At 41.9% G+C, this 21,155-nt stretch overlaps 1 protein-coding gene across 2 annotated transcripts in view; it reads left to right on the forward strand.

The window, feature by feature from the left end:
* EXOC2 (exocyst complex component 2) overlaps positions 1 to 21,155 on the forward strand; it is a 156,731-nt gene that overhangs the window by 104,392 nt on the left and 31,184 nt on the right. Inside the window, exons 18-23 of one of the 2 annotated variants that reach the window (XM_082848815.1) lie at positions 478 to 558; positions 825 to 884; positions 1,570 to 1,631; positions 3,368 to 3,434; positions 7,186 to 7,302; positions 17,403 to 17,544. In XM_082848815.1, the coding sequence (XP_082704941.1) occupies positions 478 to 558; positions 825 to 884; positions 1,570 to 1,631; positions 3,368 to 3,434; positions 7,186 to 7,302; positions 17,403 to 17,544 (529 nt within the window). The remainder of the gene's footprint in view (positions 1 to 477; positions 559 to 824; positions 885 to 1,569; positions 1,632 to 3,367; positions 3,435 to 7,185; positions 7,303 to 17,402; positions 17,545 to 21,155) is intronic. The other variant, XM_082848816.1, reaches the window with a different exon arrangement.

A 21,155-nucleotide genomic window follows, 5' to 3' on the forward strand; every position in this document is an offset into this window, starting at 1 on the left:
GGCTCATTCAGACTCATTCTGAAGCCCATTTGTTGGACATATTTTCAGGTTTCATTTCTGACTTGATGGGCATAGAAGGTGACCGTAGAGATGGTTGGAATGAAAGGTCGGCCTTCCTCTGGGTCATCATACTAACGTCCCCTGGGAGATGAGGAAGGCCCGGGAGATGGAGCTCGTCCCAGAGTATGTTACGTCTGCGCTTCATCCCGGCATCTGCCTCTCAGGAGAGTAGAATTTTGAAGAAAAATTCTCATTCTACCCAACTTCTATTCTAATTGAATTAGATGTGCCTCCAACTGTCAGGGTTCATGGTCTTTAAATATCAAGTGCAGAACATGCCAGGTCTAGGTCCGGGTGGCGGGGAGGCTGTGTGTGTCTCCATCCCTTTCCTCACGTCTGGAAATCTGGGCATCAGGGCCGAGTTTGCTTCTGCTCGGGGTCTGCATGCCCAGGTCCTGTTGCTTTTGTCTTCTGCAGCCATGCCACTTTGAGCGCTGCGTGGTACACTCCCTGCAGTCACTGCGAGAAGTCCTGGAGTGCAAGCCCGGAGAAGCCAGCGTGAGTGTCTGAGAGCAGCCGTCTGCGGTGGGGGCCGGGCAGCCGGGGACTCCCCTTGCAGGTTTGGGTCATTGCGGTGCCAGAGCTGCTGCCCTGTCACTCAGGCCACAGTCACTCGGCCCGAGGCCAGCTCTCCATTCCTGTCCCCTTTCAGAGTCAGGTGACCCACGCTGGACACACTTTCCTACGTGTTAACTTCTTATATCGAACTTCATAAACAAAAAGTTTTCTTAGCCAAGTACAACAATTCTCATTCTTCCTTACAGGTCTTTCAACAACCGAAAACCCAGGAAGAGGTTTGCCAACTAAGCATCAACATCATGCAGGTACTTTGTAAAAGCACTGATGCCCTGAAGCCTGAAATAATGCGAATTATTAGTCTTCCCTCCTACTCATAATCAGTGTATAGCAGATATTAAATATGGATTCTTTTCTCCTTCTGGTCTGAGAACATAATAGTTTATGGTAAATAAGTTCAAGGTAAGATTAGTTCCACCTTGCTTAGCAGCACCCCAATAACTCATTTTTATTATGCTCCCCTTTTTTGTGTTCTCACAGTACTTTGTGTGTATATATCTGTTAGAGCACAGATTAAATGAAATGACAGTTGTTTACATTGTACCTAGAGCACCAAGTTCTTTGGGACCAGTGCCTTGTGGGCACATAAACCCAGTTGAACGCATGAGTGAATGAGTGAGAGGAAGGAAATAAAATACATTCAAGAACTTAACAATGGGATCAGAACATAGGTGCTTTAAATTTTTTTATCACTTAGCATTCATTATATGTTGGGATGTGTGTTCCCAGTGCTTACATACTTTTATGTGTGTGTAAATATATACTCTATATATGGGACATACAGTCTATCCACTTACAGAAGGTATATATGCATACATACCACTTAATAGAGATACACTGTATTTCTGGTTATTTATGTAAAATTATCTTTAATGTCCAAATAGATTAGTATCTAAGCGTTCATACCACTGAAACGTCTTATTTTTGACTTAGGTTTTTATATGCTGTCTGGAACAGTTGAGCACCAAGCCTGATGCCGATGTAGATACTGCACAGTAAGTAGAGCTGAGAGTAGCCTCACCGATGCATTTACCAGGATTGAAAATACAGGCTTTTGTTCTGTATTTGGTCTTATACCCTGGGACTTCCAATAAGAGAGAGCAAGTAGTCATATGAATTATATTTTTATATATTTGGCCTGTATTCTTTCCACAATTTCTTCATCTTCTGAACTTGTCTCACCTTTACTAGGGGCACATTGAACAAACTGAGCACACAATTAGCTTACTGATTATCCAGAGGAACAGGGTTTATAAATAATAAAATAGGGAGTTAAAATGCGTGACTCCTCGTTGAGAGCTGTTGTGGTCCTGGTGCAGGGGGTTACCCTGGCACTCCTGTTAAAGGGACACTGTCTGGGCCATTCTAGGTTAGTTGAACTCCAGAGGACACATCTCTATTCCTGATGTTTCCAAATCCATGTGATAATTCTTTTATAATGCTGCTCTCTGGGATTTTTTTTAAACCTACTTTTTCTGACTGTTTGGCATGTGTAACTTCTGTGTACCTAAGGTTTATGCTCTCTGACACAGATGATACTGAAATAAATGCCTCTTAAATCTATAACTGACAACTGGAATTTTTTCCATGTTTGTCTATTTCCATGTTTACATGGTTTTTGCCTCTCAGTATATAAGACACTTATCTCTCTGAGACCTAATAAATATTTAGTTATTCTAGTTTTTCTTTGATTTTTATATGTTTATTAGCACATTAATTTACCAGGAATTTGTATTGTTAATCAGTTTACTGATGTTTTGAATTAAATAAGTCTTGTCTTCTTGTTTTGTTACAATTTCTGTGCCTTACATCATTGAATTCTAATATGTAGTGAAGGTATTTCTGAACTTTATCTTCGGTTCTATTCGTTCACAAATGTTTCCTATCAGTGTTTGTTGTTTTAATTATCAGTAGTTTTGTCTTTTTGTTTTTGTTTTTTTTGAGAGGGCTTCTCACTGCTGTGGCCTCTCCTGTTGCGGAGCAGGGCTCTGGACAGCGGCCATGGCTCACGGGCCTAGCCGCTCCACGGCATGTGGGATCTTCCCGGACCGGGGCACGGACCCGCGTCCCCTGCATTGGCAGGTGGACTCTCAACCACTGCGCCACCAGGGAAGCCCAGTAGTTTTTTTTTTAAATGTTTTTCAGATTGTTATCCTTTTATTGCTTCTTTATTTTAAACTTATTTTATATTTTTATCTATTTAGTCTTCCATATGAATTCTAAAATCAGTTGGTTAGATTTAAAGAAAAGGAATCCTGCTAAGGTGTTACTTGTGATTCTGCTGTATCTGTAATTAATCAGTGGATCTTTGGTGTTTCCTCCCCTGCAACTTTCTGTGTCTGGTCACTTGTTAGGAAATTAACTAATTTCCTAACTCAGCTCACCTCAAGTCATTTACTATGAACGTGAGCTTGAAAAAATCCCCTCTAGATTCTGATGGGCAAAAACATTTCAGTTATGAGAGTCTATACCTAGAAATTAAATTATTGGGAAGACCCCAAAAGCACATTTTATGTGGCCCATGTTAATAGATAGTCCACAGTGTCTACTTTGAGCTGTTAGGTGTTAAATATTAAAAAACAGAAAGTTATATGATTTTTGACGAAGAGGTTTTAAAGTCAAGTTTACATAGGTTTCATTGCATTTTTTATTGAGGTATAATTGACATATAACATTATGTTACCATTTTTAATTTTAGTGCTTTAACTTGTTCTCTTACTTTTCTATTCAGTCTCTCCGTTGATGTTTCTTCTCCTGATTTGTTTGGAAGTATCCATGAAGACTTTAGTTTGACTTCTGTAAGTAAGATCATAGATAATTAAGATGATAAATAGAAAGTAAAATGTCATTTGTTATAAAACATGTCATTATGACTGTTTGACAACTCAGTCTAAATTATTAATACTTTGTTACCACATTACTGCTGTAGCATGCTACTCTTACTTTGGAGCTGTGTTTTATTTTGTGAAAGTTTTAGTAAAAATATAATTTTGTAAATATTCCACACTTAAAAATCTTTTAGCTGAAGTTGCAGCTTAAGTAGCTCCGTCTCCTCTCTGCATTGTGTGGAGATCCTGAGTGTGGTACCCTGGTGCTTGAAAGCTGGAGAGCAGGCAAAGGACAGGCACCGTTTCTCCCCATTTTCCCTCTTTAAACAGAGAAGCTCTGCTTTTCTCTATTTTTTTTTTTTGTTGTTGTTGTTGTTAAGTTCCCTAATAGCATTTTATTTGAACACAAAATTCCATGGCAAAACCAAAACCAAATCACCTTTTCTATAAACACACATATATTTTAAAGATATGCATGTGTTTAGCAGTGATTCACACATATACTTTATCCTGTATGTGAATTTAGCTGTTGAAATTCAAACTCCAGCTATCCTAAAAAACAAACAAACAAAAAAAACAACCCTCTCTGGTTTGTCATTAGCTTGAATGATGTGTGTGTATGTGTATGTACCTGTCAAGAAAGAAAACATGTGAACTAAATTTCCTGCCATATATAATTTCTACAGTTATTATAAGTTTGAATTCCTAAATAAGGATTTGTTATATTAGGAAAAATAGGGTTTAATCAAAGTAATTTTTTTTTAAAAGCTATTGTAGGTTTAATTACTTGGGTGACTAGGTAGATAACAGTACTGTTCATGAAGAGAATTCAGGAAGGAAATGGTTTCTAAAGAAAGATTAAAAATTCAGTTTGGGACCAGATGTGTTGAATGAGAGATGTTCAGGTGGGATGTCTAGTGGGTGATTGGACCCCAGGAGAGAGATCTAGGTACATATTTGTGAGTCAGCAGTGTAAGGCCTGGGAGTGGATGAGAATACTAGGGAAAACAGTAGGAGGAGAGGAGGGCCAATTATATAAAAATAATATTGAGGGTGCCAGTATTTAAGGGAAGGCCTGAGGCAGAGAGCCTGGAAGTTCCCTGAGAAGGAAGAATCAGAGAAGGAAATCCAGGGACAGGTGGGAGAGCGCGTTTAAGCAAAGGAATATTTAACGGTATCGCAGACTGACAGAGCATCAGGCCAGGTCAGACAGAAGCCAGGCCTCGTGGGAGGGCGTGTGGATGGCCGAGGGGCAGCTGCCTGCGCTGGGTCAGGGATGAGTGGCAGCTGAGGAGGGCGATGTGGTGAGTTCAAACTGTTCTCCCGCTGTGAATGGGAGAGGACATGCGAGGAAGGATCCTTCTCAGTGGAGAAAGGCCTTGCTGCCTGTCTGGCCAACCACGTTTCTTCTGGGTCTTTTGGGACAAGCCTAATTTCTACGTGACTATCTTTCCAGTGTTTGGAGCAGCTGCCGTGTGCTCACATGTTCCCTTCTTGAGCAAACACGGCTTGCTCTGAGCCCAGGACTCCCCCAGAGCCATGCCTTCGCCTCCTCTCCTCTGTCACCCAGAGCCCTGCATGCTTCGCACTTGCTTCTGCTGGTCACTGGACCTTCTCTGTCCCATTTCACTCTCCTGAAATTGTTCCAGATTTGGAACCAAATTCAGTTCCTGTGTTTTTCCCCATTGGATGATACCGTGTTAGATTTGGTCCAGGTAATTGAGATCTTCTTAGGGTCTTGTCCTGTTATCCAGCAGAGAGGCACCTTGTGGGAAGAAAGAGCGCTAGGTTTCTGGTTCGCTTGCTGGTCTGCTGCTTACTGACAGAAGAACCTCGGGCATGCCACGGAGGGTGGCCTGATGGCCGCATCACAGAGATGCTGTGGGGTAGCCAGAACAGTACACAAGGCCGTGCAGTCCTCAGTCTGCAGGTGCTGCCATGGATAGGCTGAGTTGTTATTTTCAAACATGTGTATTCATCTGAGTTGTTTGTCAGCTTTTGATGAGTCATTCAATTTTAAGAATTTGATTATTTGTCAGGTTTTCTTCCCACTTTTGTTTCCTGTGATTGGTTATATTTGAGGAAAAAATACACTTACTAAGAGTAAGACTTCAAATCACTCAAATAGTTTTTCCATTCTGGGGGAAGAACCATTCAGATTACAAGGGTAAAAATCAACCAGAGTTAATTAATGAAGAGGGCAGAGAAGGTGTGGCAGGCTGGGGTGGGCAGCTGGGAGGCGGTGCCTGGAGGGTAGTTAAGGATTGATCCTGGGGCTGAGAGACCAGTTGAGATATTTGGGATGCCACTGCTCAGAGTGGCTGATGAAGCGTCACGGTGACTTTATGTCACACGCTTTACAAGGGCCACATAACAGTGATAGTTAGCTGTGGGCAGGGGTCTGGGCCTCCCCCAGCCTCACGTGTTACCTCCTGGTGCCCACCTCACGCGGTTTGAACACAGAACGTGGACGAGGAGTAGACGCACAGCACATTTGTTTTAGGCTTTTTTTTGCCGCCACTTCCTGTCCATAGAGTCATTCAGGCCACTGACAAACTTTCATTGCTTTGAAAGCACTGTAATAATTCCTGGGCCTTTTAATTATATATGTTGATGACCACAAAAGGCAGCAAATCGGCCACACTCTGCCAGAACTAAACAGTAAAATTTTAAATAAAGACATGGAAAGTTTTACACATTTTGGGGGAGCTGAATGGAATTCTTGGGTGATCCAGGCTCAGTGAGCCTAGCCCTGTGGTCTGTGCACCTGCCAGGGCCTGGTTATTCCCATCTGCCTTCCTGACATTAACCTAAGCTACCCTGATTAGTACACAGCAGTGATCAAAGTATGGGTGAGAGCTTCTCCTAGGAAGGAGTTCTGCCTTAGTTTTTAGTCAAGGATCTAAACCAAGGCCCTAAGTTAGTCACAGTGGTTCCAGAGAAGCCCTCACGCCTGAGGGAGCAGGGACAGTGCTCAGACAGCCCCAAGAACAGTGACGGTGCCATTCCTAGAACTGTATTTAGAAAGCCAGTTCTTCTGAACTCTGAGAGGGTGATTGATTCATCAGCCTGGGGGGTCTGGTAATTTTGATAAGAAGTCACCTTAAATAGCGGGAAGCCTGGGGAGTGTAGACTGGCGCCCTGCATGGCTGACCGGGGGAGAGTCCCCGTAAGAGGGAGACTCTTCTACATAAGAAATTCTGTGAAGGCCTGGTGTTTGAAGGAGCCCATCTATGGATGGCATTACAATTCTCTTCCAAGTTATAAGAAATTTAGAAATTATTTTCTGAGAGTTTCTCCATTTTTTGGTAGTTATTTTTAAATATCCATTTTTATAGCTTTTTTGGGGTGCAAAACGTATGAAGTGGAATAACCAATAAAGTAGAATCCCTTTCCTAAGAAAGCAGCTATCCTGTTTTACTAGTTTACTGTGTTGCATCAATCTGTTTTTCCATACAGCTGATAAATTTCAAAAGGAATTTGAGTCAAACATTGTTTGGCTCTATAGTGTGTTATGTCATAGTGAGCAATTAGTAGAATTATAGAATTGTATTGTGTTTCTCCCTGTTACTGGAAAGAAGGAACCAAGAAAAACAAAGCATTGAATATTGATATTAAACACCAAGAGATTATAATTAAATTTAACAAGTGATAAATGTTATCTGTTAGACTTTCAATTTGTTACTATAAATATTTTTCTAAAAATTTGTATTGGTTTTAGGAACAGAGACTGTTAATAGTCCTGAGTAACTGCTGCTACCTAGAACGTCACACCTTCCGAAATATCGCAGAACATTTTGAAAAGCACAACTTCCAGGGAATAGAAAAAATAACACAGGTAAATGGATCGCGTTAAATGGACAAGTGGTGGTGTCATCCGCTTCGTTCCCAGCTGTTTCCTCAGCCCCCCACCCCCGCTCCTCCCCGTGCCCGGGCCCTCCTCCTCACAGCTCACTGGAGTCACTGAGGTAATGCTCTCCTCTTTCTCTAGAGCAAAGCCCTCTCAAGATTAGAGCTTTCCAAAACTGAGGGAGGAGAAGGAAAGAAAGGCTTCAAAGCCAGATCTTTAGGAGTCATCTCTGATTTGGCTTCTTTTAGGTTAAAGCTTTTACTTCTAGCCGACAGCAAACCCTGAGCTTGGAGAGCCACCTCTTCTTCCTCCCTCCCGCTCCAGGGGGCCACAGCATTGCTTCTGCTTGCCTGCCAGAGCACACGCACACACGCGTGCGTGCACACACACTCCTGCACGCGGGCACAGCTCTAGGTTGCTTTGTCTTACCTGAAAAGTACATACCCTCCACTCTTCAGTCCTGCCTGTAGAAAGGTGGACGAAAATGAGCCCTGTATAAATCAATGGAGTAGTTTTTAGTGTTACACTTCGTTGATTCTACTTTTCAAGTAAGCAGAAAAGGAAAAAATGAAGTAATCGTGTTATTATTAAAGGCTGCTTGGTTCCTGGACAAAAGTTTATCAGATTTCTAAGTAAAACTAAGCTAGAACCACTTTTCTAATGTCAGTACAGTTTTCTCAGTGCAAAGAATAAGAAAGATAGTGATCTTGTTAATCTTATAATCAAAAAGTGCTCTTGATGGATTGCATACTTTTTACAAATGATGGTTCCAGTTCATGAACTAGATTGGGATTTTTTTTTCAAAGATTGAAAATGTCAGAGTGGGTGGCTGTGTCTTGTTTTCTTGCCTTTTCGTAAAGATTAATCATCCTGATGAGAAATGTTGTGACTTAAGACTTTAGGGCCAAATGTCGAGTTTATTTCCAGAAATTTTTGTGTTGAGAACTGCAAGGTGCTCTCTTGCAGTAGAAAGTTAGTATTTGTAGAAAGTGGGCATTTTATTTTTATGCAGTAACAATAATGACACTAACATTATTATTGAAGAAATCTTTTATCATTTTAAAAATATATGAAGTGATTAGGAACTGCATATAACAAGCAGGGAGATTTTTAGGTTTTTACAAAGTTATGAGTGGGAATTATCTGTTAGGTTCAGTTTGTATCATTAGGAAGAAGAATGAAATTGACATGCAGATGGGCTTTGATGTCCTTCCCAGCCTTTGTCCAGATTGTTCTGAGACAAGGTGATATGCAGGATCGGGGGTGGGCTATTTTGGGCACTCAGAATTTGGAATTGAATATTTTGAAATCATTCAGTTGAGTATTAAAGGAATAGACAGTAAACTAGATTTATAGTGTTTGTGCCGATTCTGTTTTTTATGAGCGAATTCATTAATTTCATGATGACAATCAAGTAAAATATATTTCTTGAATTAAGGTATAAAAGTTGCCAACTGCCACTGTTTTTCACGGTTCCTTTCTCAAATGACAGATAGCTCGGGAGGCCCAGATCCTAGAACAATCCCAGGGCACGTGGGTCCCATGAACATTGGATATCTGTTCTCTGGCTCTGCTCTGCTCTCAGAGAGGGAAGTGCTCACCGAGGGCTTCTGCCTGGTGTGCTTCTACCAGATGGGCCCCACCTCTCTCAGGTCTCCTTCAGGCTGCAGGTGGGGACTTTGCCAAGGGTCCTCCAGGCATAGTTCCTTCTGCTTTCTTGCTCCGCTAGGAGCTCTACCAGGAGCGGCACAGAAATGGCCAGCCTCTTCAGTCCCCTTTGTGTCAGTCTCCATCTTCAAGAGTAGAATTAATTTTTACATAGGAACAGTACGTGCATAATCACGCTTGTTAGGCGTTTATTAAAATTTAATCATCACTCATCCTTTAAAGCTAGAATGATTTTTATACACAGTTTTATTTGATGAAAATAGCTCTGTGAAGTAATCAAGGAAAGTATTATTAACTCCATTTTTTTCATGCAGAAAAATGCTCGGAGAGGTTAATGCCTTGACCTGTAAACAGCAGAGCAAAGCAGGACTCAAAATTAAGTTTTCTCGTGCTAAATCCAGAATGCTTTCTGGCCAAGCACCATACATATATTAAGATAAAGAACAAAGTTGTTTCCATGGAAGCACACCAAAGGAATAGGACATGAAGCCGGTTGACTAATGTATATCATTTCGGACTTGATGAAACAACATTAAATAATAAACATTAAATTTATCAGATCAGAGTATCAACTCCTCTTTCCCTACAAGTTACGTCCTTTAAAATAGGCCCCATTGTAGGCCTTCAGTGGATGTGCTGTTTGGAGCCCGTACAGCAGGTGCCAGCCCTTGAGGACTCTGTGTGTTTCCACATGCAGGCCCAGCGCCTTTGAGTTTTCCCAAGTCTTGAAAGTGTTTTTCCAGTCACGCATTTTTTTTCTTTATTATAAAAGTAAGACCTAATTATCATTCTTTAAAAAGAGAAATACTGAAAATCTAAAAAAATTTTTAAATCATCTATAATGCGCCAAAGATGAACACTGTCTTATTTTAGTATATATAATAATTTAGTGTCTTATATATACCGTATACCTGTGTGTATATATGTTATAAAAAAAATATGAAACATTTTCCCCAATTCTGTTTACCTTGAATGTATCTTTTTCTATCGGCTCTTCTGTTGTGAGCACTTTTCCATTTTTATTAACTATTTTTGTAAAGATGAGTTTTATGGCTTTATATTTGTTAGTGCAGATGTACCATTTTCTAATTTTTATTATTTTAACTTTTTTCCTGCTGGTTATTTTCATTGTTGTTACTGAGAGGGGAAGATAGTCTTTGGTCACATTTCTTACTTCCTCACAGTGGATTCTTACAACTGGGAGTACAACTCCAAAGACTCCTGGTGGGGTTTGCCAGATTGCTTTCCAGAAGCCGGTCTCACCACATTTGGCCATCATCGCTGATTACAGTTTCTAATTTGATAGGTAAACATACTCTTTCATGGTATTTTCATCTGCATGCCTTTCTCTGCTTGGTAGGTTAACACTTTTTCATATGCTCATTGACTGTTTACAGAGTTTTGCGTTCTAAGTGTGCACCCCAGGTTAACCACAAATCCTTAACTCTTTGAGACCTTTGAGGAAGGAAAACCAGAGCTATATGCTTAATAAACCTTCGCTTGTAATTTTATTGCGGTAGCTGTAATTACATAATTCCAAGGAATTTTTTTTTACATATATTTTAACCTGTGCCAGTCTTTTAAAAGGAATTATCTAATTTAGAGTTTGGATAATTGCAGATTTTTGACCGACTCAGGAATGTAGTCATAATGGCCATTAAAGTCTGGCATGAAATGCTTGATTGAGGGTTTATTTGAAGCCCCTAAATCTCTTTCAGGCACTCCAGCGTGGAGGTGGAGAAAGGACGGCGCTCTGTTGTGTTTGTTCAAATGCGTCCAGGGAAGGTCCTTCACAGCAGCAGTTTTAAAGGTTTTTGAGTCCTTGAACCATGGGTACCATATTTTACAGATTTGATTATTTTTAGCTTAATTGTATATAATTCTCTTTTTTTGCTGCTGTTTTTATTTATTCTAGTTAAAACTTTGTTTTTTAATACAACTTTTAAAAGTCAAACTCCATTTACAGTTATTACAAAATATTGGCTCTGTTCCCCATGTTGTACAGTATATACTTGAGGCTATCTTACACCCAGTAGTTTGTACCTCCCCTCTACCACTGGTAACCACTAGTTTGTTCTCTGTATCTGTGAGTCTGTTTCTTTTTTGCTTCAGTCACTAGTTTGTTGTCTTTTTTTAGATTCCACATATAAGTGATATCATCCGGTATTTGTCTGACTTATTTCACTAAGCATAATGCCCTCCAGGTCCATCTGTGTTGCTGCAAATGGCAGAATTTCATTCTTTTTATGGCTGAGTAGTATTCCATTGTATACAGAGACCACATCTTTCTCCATTCATCTTTCAGTGGGCACTTGGATGCTTTCAAGTCTTGGCCGTTATACGTAGTGTTGCTGTTTTTTCACATAGATGTTGTTTCAGAGATGAGAGAGAAGCTCAAAGTCTGTTTGGAAAGTTGGGGATGTGCAGGGCATAAGTGAGTAAAACCATTGATTCACCACTTGGGCGCAGGATGTGGGTTCCGAAGTCAAAACCTTGAACGCTGGCAGATAAAATTCAACCACTGGAGTTGTCTTTTACCCCACCCCTCTTCCCATTTCCGTCCTCATGCGGGCGCTCCGGGCCCTCCTCAGTCTCTTCTCGTCTACTCCCTCCGTCCCTTTGTCAGTGGTGCCCGTGATCTTTAACCTGCAGGCCGTTTCTAGGCTTCGGATCTGTTTCCTACGAGACGTCTTCGCTGGAAGTTCCCCTGGTATATCAGGTCATTGTGTCCAAACCAAAATGGCCCTCTGCCTTCATGCCAGCCCCTTTCTGTGCGTCCTTGTCTCAGGCGGCCAGCTGGGCCCTGGGGGTGTTCTGGCCTCCATCTCTCGGGACGGCTGATGAGCGTCCTCTGAACCTGTCTCCACCTGGTTGGCTCTTCCTGCTCAGGCACGGCCCTTCATCAGCCGACCACTGTGCTTTCGCAGGAGCCTCGCTCCCTGACGCTCTGTGCCCTAAGTCCCTTCGCTCTGCACCATCCTGCAACTCCCGTCTCAGATGCAGGTGTCTCGTCCCACAGAGAGCCTCCTGTGGCATGGCCCTGTCCTGTTCCCCCAAAGCGCGCACGGGCGAGGTCCTCTGCTCTTCTTGTGGTGCTTCCTTCAGATGCTGGAGTCGCATTTGACACCTCACATTGTGACTACTTGAATGTTGGTTTGCTTCTTTTCTCGACTAAGTTCTTTTCAAATATTTCTATATGAAATGTTTTATCCCTACAGAGGAATAGCTCTTGTGTAGATGTGAATTAGAAGAAATTGCAGCTGAAGAAATGCAGTGTCGTGATCAGGACCCTCGGTGCACATTTGCATCACCTCCCTCCCCTTGTAGAGTCACTTCTGCATTTTGTGGTTCCTGATTAACACGTTGTTTACTGTTACCTGTTTCTGAGTTTTAAATAGCATCAGTGGGATCACAGGCGTGCATTTTTCTGTGACTCCTCTTTCTACTCAGTACTGTTTTTGAGGTTTATCCATGTTGCTGCATGTAGGTTATGCTAATTTGTAAAATAAGTTAGAGTGTCTCCTTTTTTCTTCTTCTGAGAGTTTATATAGAGTTGGAATTACAGTATGCGTTATCTGAATACTTAGAAGAATTCTGGTAAAACTTTCTGGGGCTGTATTTTCTTTGTGAGACAGTTTTTAATGACTGGTTCATTTTCTTTAATGGTTAAAGAACCATTCAGGCTTTCCGTTTCCTCTTGTTAATTTGGGTCATCTGTGTTTTTCTTGGACTTTGTCCATTTTGCCTAAATTTTCAAATGTATTGGCATAAAATCGTTTTATAATAGTTCCATATTCTTGCAATCTCAACTGCATCTACAGTTATGACCCCCTTTTATACTTAATGTTGCATGCTTAATATTTTAGTCTTTTTTTCGATCAGCTTTGCCAGAATCTTTTCAAGAGCCAACCTCTGTCTTCACTGATCTCTCTTCGCATCCTTGTTTTCTGAGGCAGTAACTTGGGTGCTGAGCTTACTTGTTTTGTCTACACAGCTCACTGATTTCAAACCTTTCTCCTTTTTCCTATGAACATTTAAGGCTATGAATTTCCCTCTCTCTAGTGGCGTGCCGCATGCTAACACATGGTGTTCTGATTGTTCAGTTTATATGTTCCAATTTTAATTGTGTGTTTTCCTTTGACACATCAGTATGTAGAGGTGTGATTTTAAATTTCCAAATTGAGGGAGCAGCTAGTTTCCATATTGGGAGTTAGTTTTTTCTTTGTTAGAGATTTCTGACTTAAGTGTTCTGATGTCAGAATATCATATTTTTAACTTTGTTGAAACTTGCTTTGCAGATGATACATGGTGAGTTTTCTTAAATATTCTACCTTGCTTGAAAAGATTGTCCTTCGGTTTTGAATACCAGGTTCCGTTTGCGTCTGTTAGACCCAAGGTGTGAATTGTTCATATCTGTTCCTTTTGTTTGTTTGTGTGGTCTTTAATCTGTCCATTACTGAGAAAGATGTAGTACAGTCTCTCTTTGGCTACTTTTTAGATATTTTCTTCACCTCTAGCATTCTGTAGTTCAACTATGATGTGTCTCTTGGTATGACTTTTTTTTTTTTTTTTGCCTTTTTGCCTTTTTGCCTTGACTCTGATTGATACTTTTAAGCAGTCCTGGAAAATTCTCAGCCATCAACTCATCAAAAATTCTCCCCTTGGGCTTCCCTGGTGGCGCAGTGGTTGAGAGTCTGCCTGCCGATGCAGGGGACATGGGTTCGTGCCCCGGTCTGGGAACATCCCACATGGCGTGGAGTGGCTGGGCTGAGCCTGCGCGTCTGGAGCCTGTGCTCCGCAATGGGAGAGGCCACAACAATCAGAGGCCCGTGTACCGCAAAAAAAAAAAAAAAATTCTCCCCTGTTCACTCTTTTCTCCCTTCAAGAATTCCTGTTGGATCATATCAGACCTTATATTCTCCATGTCTCTTACCTTCTTCTTTCATGTTTTTTCCCTCATCTTTAAATACTCTGTAATGGTTAGGAATATTTCTTCAGATCTCTCTCCTCATCCACTGCTGCTTCTGTTATGTCTAATCTTGCTGAAATTTGCTGTCTGTTGACATTTTATTAAAGTTGTTTTTCATTCCCAGAAACTCTTTTTGGTTTTTGTTACTAAGTCAGGGAAAACAATTAACTTACTCTGGAATAGTACACTTTGAAACATTATACCAGTGTAGGAGATGGTGGCGGTAAAGTGCTTTCCAGTGGCCCTCAGATGGTTCTGCGTAGGTGGCCAAGTCAGTTGCAGGCTATAGTCAAGTAAATGGAGAGGGATTTTTGCAGTCAGGTGAAGCCTGATTAATGGGATGTGAGCTGGTTAACTTGATTATAAAATATTCACAGAAAACCAACAGTTGGGGAATATATAGATCATAATCAGTCACAGGTTAGAACCACGGCAGAAGGAAGATGAGGAGAAGTGGCTCCTGGCAGCAAGTCCTAGGTGGTCCTTCTGTGTCAGAGTGACAGGATGTCCTGCTTTATCACAGTTTGCTCTTTTGATTTAATAGTGCCACCTCTACTAGGGATTAAAGGTTTATTTTTTAAAATTAACTATTTACTTGGCATTTATTTTGTCCACATTTGACAAGTTATGGTTCAGTAACATGAAGGAATGTCAGTTCACTGTCCAGCCATCTGTTTGTAAAGAATTAAAAATATATTAATTTGACTGAAAGTAGTAATCCAGATTCACTTGCATAGAGATTCTGATTATAGTTTGACGAGTTTATTTCTGTAGAGCTGGCTCAGTTAAATGCACTCTTTCTGTCATCTTTGAAATGAAAATAACAGGGCTTTTTCCTACTGTTTTTTTCTTTCTCAGAAACTTATTTGTTTTAGAAGTATTCCTTCCAAAAAGTTTTTAAAATAGTAAACCAGAAAATTTAAGTTGGAAACATTAAATCACAACAATGAGATGATTTTACATTTCGTTAACTATTTGAGTGAGCTACAGACCCTTGTGTAGACACCGGGGAAGCAGGGCATCTGCCATCTGCGTTTTGTTCCTGGACGTGCCCCCCGTGACCACGTGTGACATCAGAGCACCTTGACCTGCACGTTGCTGCCGAAGAGAGAGCTGGTAGATCATCACAAGCCTCTAAAATGCTGCCTCCTGACACGCTCTGTATTTCTCCATGTTATTACTGGTTGTTGAACTACAGTTGGCCTTGAACTACGTATGCACTGGGGTTAGGGTGCTGACCCTCCACCCAGTCATGTAATTTAGAGTCAGCCCTCCGTATCCACCCTCCCCGTCTGTGGGTTCGTACAGTACGGTAGTATTTACTACCGAAAAAAATCCACATATCCGTGGACCTGCACAGCTCAAACCTGTGTGAGAAAACCTATTTCTAATTACATAACTGTTGAATTAGCACCCTTTTTTCCCCTTTTCCATTAGAGACGGCTGGCCTGGAAGCCGTCAGGCCCCACCTTCCCTGAGAAGCTTTTCAGCCCCTTAGCAGTGCCCTGGTCACTCTTGCTCTCTCTGCTTCCTTATCAGCCACATTCCGTGAACATTGTCTTTCGTATGTTTTCTTGTCTGTCTGCCCTACTGGACTGTGGTTTCCTTCCTAACAGAGTTTCTTTTCACGTAACTTTCATCCATCACTCTCAGGTGGTGGGTTCGTGATAGACCCCATCCTTGCATAATAGGGTCAGGTGAACTCAGCTGACATCTGTGCTTCTCAGATGGTATGAACAGGGCATTTGAAAAATGATAATCATAGCTGCTAGCGTTTATTATGTATTTTAGATGTGCTACACAAGGCTCATAAATTATCATTTCTAATCTTCACAAAAAAATTTATGAGGTGAGTATCGTTGATTCTCATTGTTTCATTTGTCTGGTACCTATCTGTACATACATTTATTTTCAACCTTTTTTCTTAAATTGAGATATACCTTATATACAGTAAAACATATAAATCTTTAGTGTATTAGATTGGTGACTTTTTGCACAGTACCCACCACCCAGATCAAAATATAAAATGTTCTCCTTGTGCCAAGTCCCATGCAGTGGGGCAGCTGCATGGGCACCCCTCTCACCGCTGTCTGACTTCCGTCTGCACAGGTTAGTTTCTCCTTTTCTTGAACCTCATGTGAAGTGGAGCCGTACAGTTTGTAGCCTCCCGTGTCTGGCTGCTTTTGCTCAGACCTAATCATTTCTGAGATTCAGCCAAATGGTGTGTCTGTTACTAATCTGTTTCTTCTATTGCAGAGTTTAGGTAACATATTTTGCTTACTCATTCTTGGTAATGGGCTTTGGGTTGTTTCCAGTTTTAGGTCTTTATGAATAAAGTTGCTGTGGGCACTGCTGTAAAAGCCTTTCTGTGGACATCTGTACTCTCTTACTTTACACATATACCTAGAAGTGGAATTGCTGGTCATGGAATAAGTTGATAGAACCTCTGAGTATTCCCAAGTGGGGATATCCTTTACACTCAGCCAGCAACGTGTGAGTGTCCAGGTGCCCCACTTGCTCACTACCACTTCACATTCTGTTTTATTTTAGCCCGTCTCCTGGCTTTTGTTGGCGTTCCCTGATAAACAGCGATGTTAAGCATCTTTCTTATGCATTTAGCTGTTCATATTCAGGTACCGTCTTTAGAAGTGCCTGTTCCTTTCACTTGTTCATTTGTTAATTGGGTTGTTTACCTTTCTATTAGTGATGTTAGAAATCTGTGTATATCTTTGTCAGATATATATTCTTTGAGTAGAAATTTTAAATTTTGATGAGGTTTATCTACTTTTAAAAACGTTTAGTGTCTTTCATATCCTGTCAAAACCTTTACCTGCTCCAATGTCCTGAATTTCTTTTTCCCAGAGGCTTTGTAGTTTTAACTGTTATCTTCAGGGAGATGATCTGTCTCTTACTGAGTATTACATTGTGTTCATTATTACTATAATTACACGTATACTATGATAGCTTTATAGTATGCATTGAAAGGACAGTTGTGCTCTTTTTTCCTGGTATCTTTTCATGCTGTATTGTATGGTCTACAACCTCTAGTACAGTCTAGTGCCAGCCCCGACCCTGCACTCCCCAGATTCTCACTCCTCCCATGTTGAGGGCTCAGCCCACCCCCTCTGCAAGTCCTTGGCCCCTGGGTGGTGGTGAGACCAGGCATGGACGCACGGGGCTGACACTGACCCGCTCTTCCAGCAAGAACTAGTTCATGTGGGCTGACCTTCTTGTGAAGACGGCCCCTGGTCTATACAGAGGACTAATTCTTATCTTGTTACACAGCTGCACTAGAGTGGTCTTTATTACTGAAAGTAAAATAAAAATCTTGCCTTTTTGTAAGAAGTTGGTAAAAACTGTTAAAATCTACTGAAGTATTTATTTACATTGTTTTACTTTTTTCTTCACCCTCAAGCAGACAGCTCATAATTACTCTTCTTTGTGTTTATAGGTTAGCATGGCCTCACTGAAAGAGTTGGACCAAAGACTCTTTGAAAACTACATTGAATTGAAGGCAGACCCCATCGTTGGCTCCTTAGAACCTGGAATTTACGCAGGCTACTTCGACTGGAAGGACTGCCTGCCCCCGACAGGTGGGTGGTTTGAAGTTACTGAAGTCTCCAGATGCATCCAGAGGGGTAAATATGGATTTCCTTTTCTCAATACAGGCTGAAGATGCTTTTCTGTTTATTCCCTTTTTTTTTTTCATGTTTACTGAGGGGTTGATTTAAATTTTTATTAGCTTACCCACTTTTTGGTAGCCTGGGGTTATTAGTACTTAAAATGGTTAAAGATATTCTTAAATTCCAGAGAATAATTAATTACACCTCATAATGTGTGATCATCTCAGTAACGTACACTTGCTTCCTATGATATTTCTTTACTTCATAGAAATAATAGACTGTGAGTGACAGTTTTATGCAATGACCTTGCAACCTTCATCAAAAAATTTACTTAAGATGTTTGGTCACTTCTATGGAAGACCCAGTTACTGATGCCAAAAAGGTGAAAGATACAAGGAAAACGTATGGGAGTAAGATTATTATAATAATTTAACAAAGAACATTAAACTGGAGAAAGATGACTGACAGTTTAAACTGGAGAAAGATGACTGACAGTTCCAGTATTATCGCTTTGACATCAAATGAAAGTCACTTAAATCACTTCATAACATATATTTTAGAACTAACTATTGCTTGTTGAATGAAATAAACTTTTTGATTGATCAAATATTTGTTTCTTTGTATGAAGTACTGTAGAATACATAAAGCCAAGCAACCTACTAACATCGTTATGTCGATGTAGCGTGATGTGGAAATGGTTCTGTTCATATTAGACATCGGGTCTTCGAGGCGAGTGTGGCTGTACCGGTGACCTGCCTGCAGGTTGTTACCTTCGTTCTTTCAACTAATTGTTGTGATCATCTGTCATTTTTGTTGTGTGATGCTTTTATTAGATGGTGATAACATTGTTTACTCTTTAATACCTTTGGTTTTTATTGTTATTTTTCATATTAGGGGTAACGATACAGTGATGCCAAAATTCTAAGCTAAGAGCCAGAATCATTAAATCAGTAATATTTTATGTGACTGCAGGTATTTAATTCCTGAAATCACCATCATTATAGACATACGAGCCTTCTGCTTACAGCTGACCATAATTGATCTTTTTCCTGTAATGCCAGGACTCTTGTGTACCCATGTTTTTCTGTGTCCAAACTGGATTACAGTTCACATCCCAAATATATCCTTTTACAGTTTAAGTCAGAGCCTGTCAGTAACTTGCTTAAAATTTTTGCGGCATCTTCCTGCTCACTCGCGGTAAAATCCACAGAGCGGGCAGCACTGAGTCCGGCACCCGCCCCCTGCGGCCCCTCCAGCTGCTTCCAGCACACTGGGCCTCCTGTGGCCCAGACTTCCCACATCCTCCCCCAGGTCCTTCCCTTTGCTTAGACGGTAATCCTCCCTCATGTGTACTTTTGTCCTCAGGCCTCTACTTAAATATCAGGACACCAGCCATCCACCCTGCAGAGGTGACACGGCCAGTGGAGAGGAGGCATGGCGTTTTAGATTAAACCTGTGGGAATTACGTGTATTTTATTTATAAGATAATTATCTACAAGGGAGAAGGCTGTACATGTGGTTCCAGCACCTGCCTTTATGTTGGTTGAGCTTCTTAAAGCCAAATCCGTGAGGTTGTGGGTAGTGGTCAGTTATCCAAGGTGGGTGATGAAATGCACCTTCTGTGTAAGCCGGGTTCCTGACTCCACGTGAACAGACCTCTGGAACTTTTGAACTCAACAGCCTCTGGAACTTTTGATCTACCATCCTTTTCAAAACTCTTGGGCTAGATGACTGGGAGTTTCAGTATCTTTGGACTTTAGGAAGGTAACAGTGCACATACCACATATTATGTTATATTCCCGGTAGAGATCCCTGCAGAGAAATAGGTGAATATTAGATTAGGAGTGATAACAAGATCCTTATCGGTTCAGGTGAGACATGCCACCACCAAAGTTCATCACGAATTTGCAAGTTCACAAACAGAGGCTCTTGCCTCCCGGGTTCTATGTCTCCCTTGTCTGGACTCCAGCATGGTGTGTGGTGCCTGCTCGTGAAGATTTGTTCAGTGACTGGGGTCCCCTTGCAGCTCCCACGGAGCCATGCCCGTGTCCTCGCTGCCCCCCGCCACCGCCTCACTCCCGGCGGGTCCGCGCCTGCTCCGCTCGGGGGTTGTTTTCGGGTCCTTTTAATCTCTCTTGTAACTCTTCAGTACACGAACGTAATAGATGTATTTCTGTATCTGTTTTTTATTTCCCTGTTTTGGAGAAATTTTTAAACAAAGATGTGAGGAGATTCCTTTCACATTCCCAGACTTCTCATCATTTAAGTTTTTTATAGAGCAGTGACTGAAAGGTTCAGAATTCCAAGGGTCAGATCGCAGAATGTTTTTCAATAAAATCTCTCCATTTTCTCCTCAAGGGAACAATACCCAGTAATCAGCTGTGCTCTGTGCTTGGCCCCTAGCCTCTGCAGACCAGCCTGGCTATTGCTTCCCCTTGGGGGCCTCTCTCCTTCCCCTGAGACATGTATGAATTACCTCACATGGGCCCTGCTGCACCAAGCTCTTGTGCAGTTAACCAATCCCCAGTTCACAAATGAAGGATACAGCAGGCCCTGCACACGTGCACACACGTGTGCACACACTTGCACATACGTATGTACATATGCACACACATGCACATCCTAAATGTGTTAACTCCTTGCAAACAGTTTCAGTCATTTGCGTGCCTATAACACCTGTGCCTCGCCTATGATTATCACTTAATACTTCCTACCATCTTCTAAATTTCAACTATCCTAAGACACAAATTACTTATGACCTCCTGAGGGTCGGGGAGGGGTGGCTAGGACATCAGGCACTGAACCCTAAGCTCTGGTCCCCCTAACTGTACTCACAGCCCCGTCACACTCCTCTTTACAGCCCAGCTTCAGAAAGTCGACTGGGTGGTTCCTCAGAGATTCCATGTGAGGCCCCGTGTCCTCCCGACATCTCCAGCACCCCTGCGACTCCACCTCTGTGCCATGGCTGGGTCCGTGGACACGCTCGCTCTTGTGCTCTGTGACCGGAGTGCTCCCGGGCTGCTCCCTCTCCCTGGGAGAGATGGCCCTCCTGCGGGCCCTGCGGTCCCACTGCTGGTGGCCGGCCCTCAGTCTCCTTCCCCTGCCTAGCCTTGCACCCTGGCGTCCCCGGGACGCTGGCTTCCTCTGGGCTTGCTAGTCTTTCCTCGGACTCTGCCCTTCCCACGCCTCCTCCGGGAGCTTCCCTGCCCCCCCCCCCCATCCCGCTCCCCGGCCTGCCCTTGAGTCCTGCACGTGGGCGGTCACTGTGCCCCCGGCTCCTGTGCTGCAAGCTGAGGGTGGGAGTTCACAGGTTACAGCCTCAGTGACGTGTGGGTCATGCCTCAGTTTATCTTCTGAGTACTTGCTCTGTGGTTCACAGTGATTTTTCTCAGTTGTTTTTCCGATAGGAAAGTAAATCGTGATGTTCTCGTTTCCATTAATCTTCTTGTTCACTTTTTAATAAATACAACACGGTGGGTGTTCATATTTGTTTAACCGAAGTGAGCATGTTAGCACTTGCTTCCTGTGGAAGCTTTGTGCATCCCTAAATCTTGAGCAATTGCATTTGAATTAAAACGTGC

This window comes from Leucopleurus acutus, assembly GCF_964270905.1.
Source record: "Leucopleurus acutus genome assembly, chromosome: 10".
NCBI lineage: Eukaryota > Metazoa > Chordata > Mammalia > Artiodactyla > Delphinidae > Leucopleurus > Leucopleurus acutus.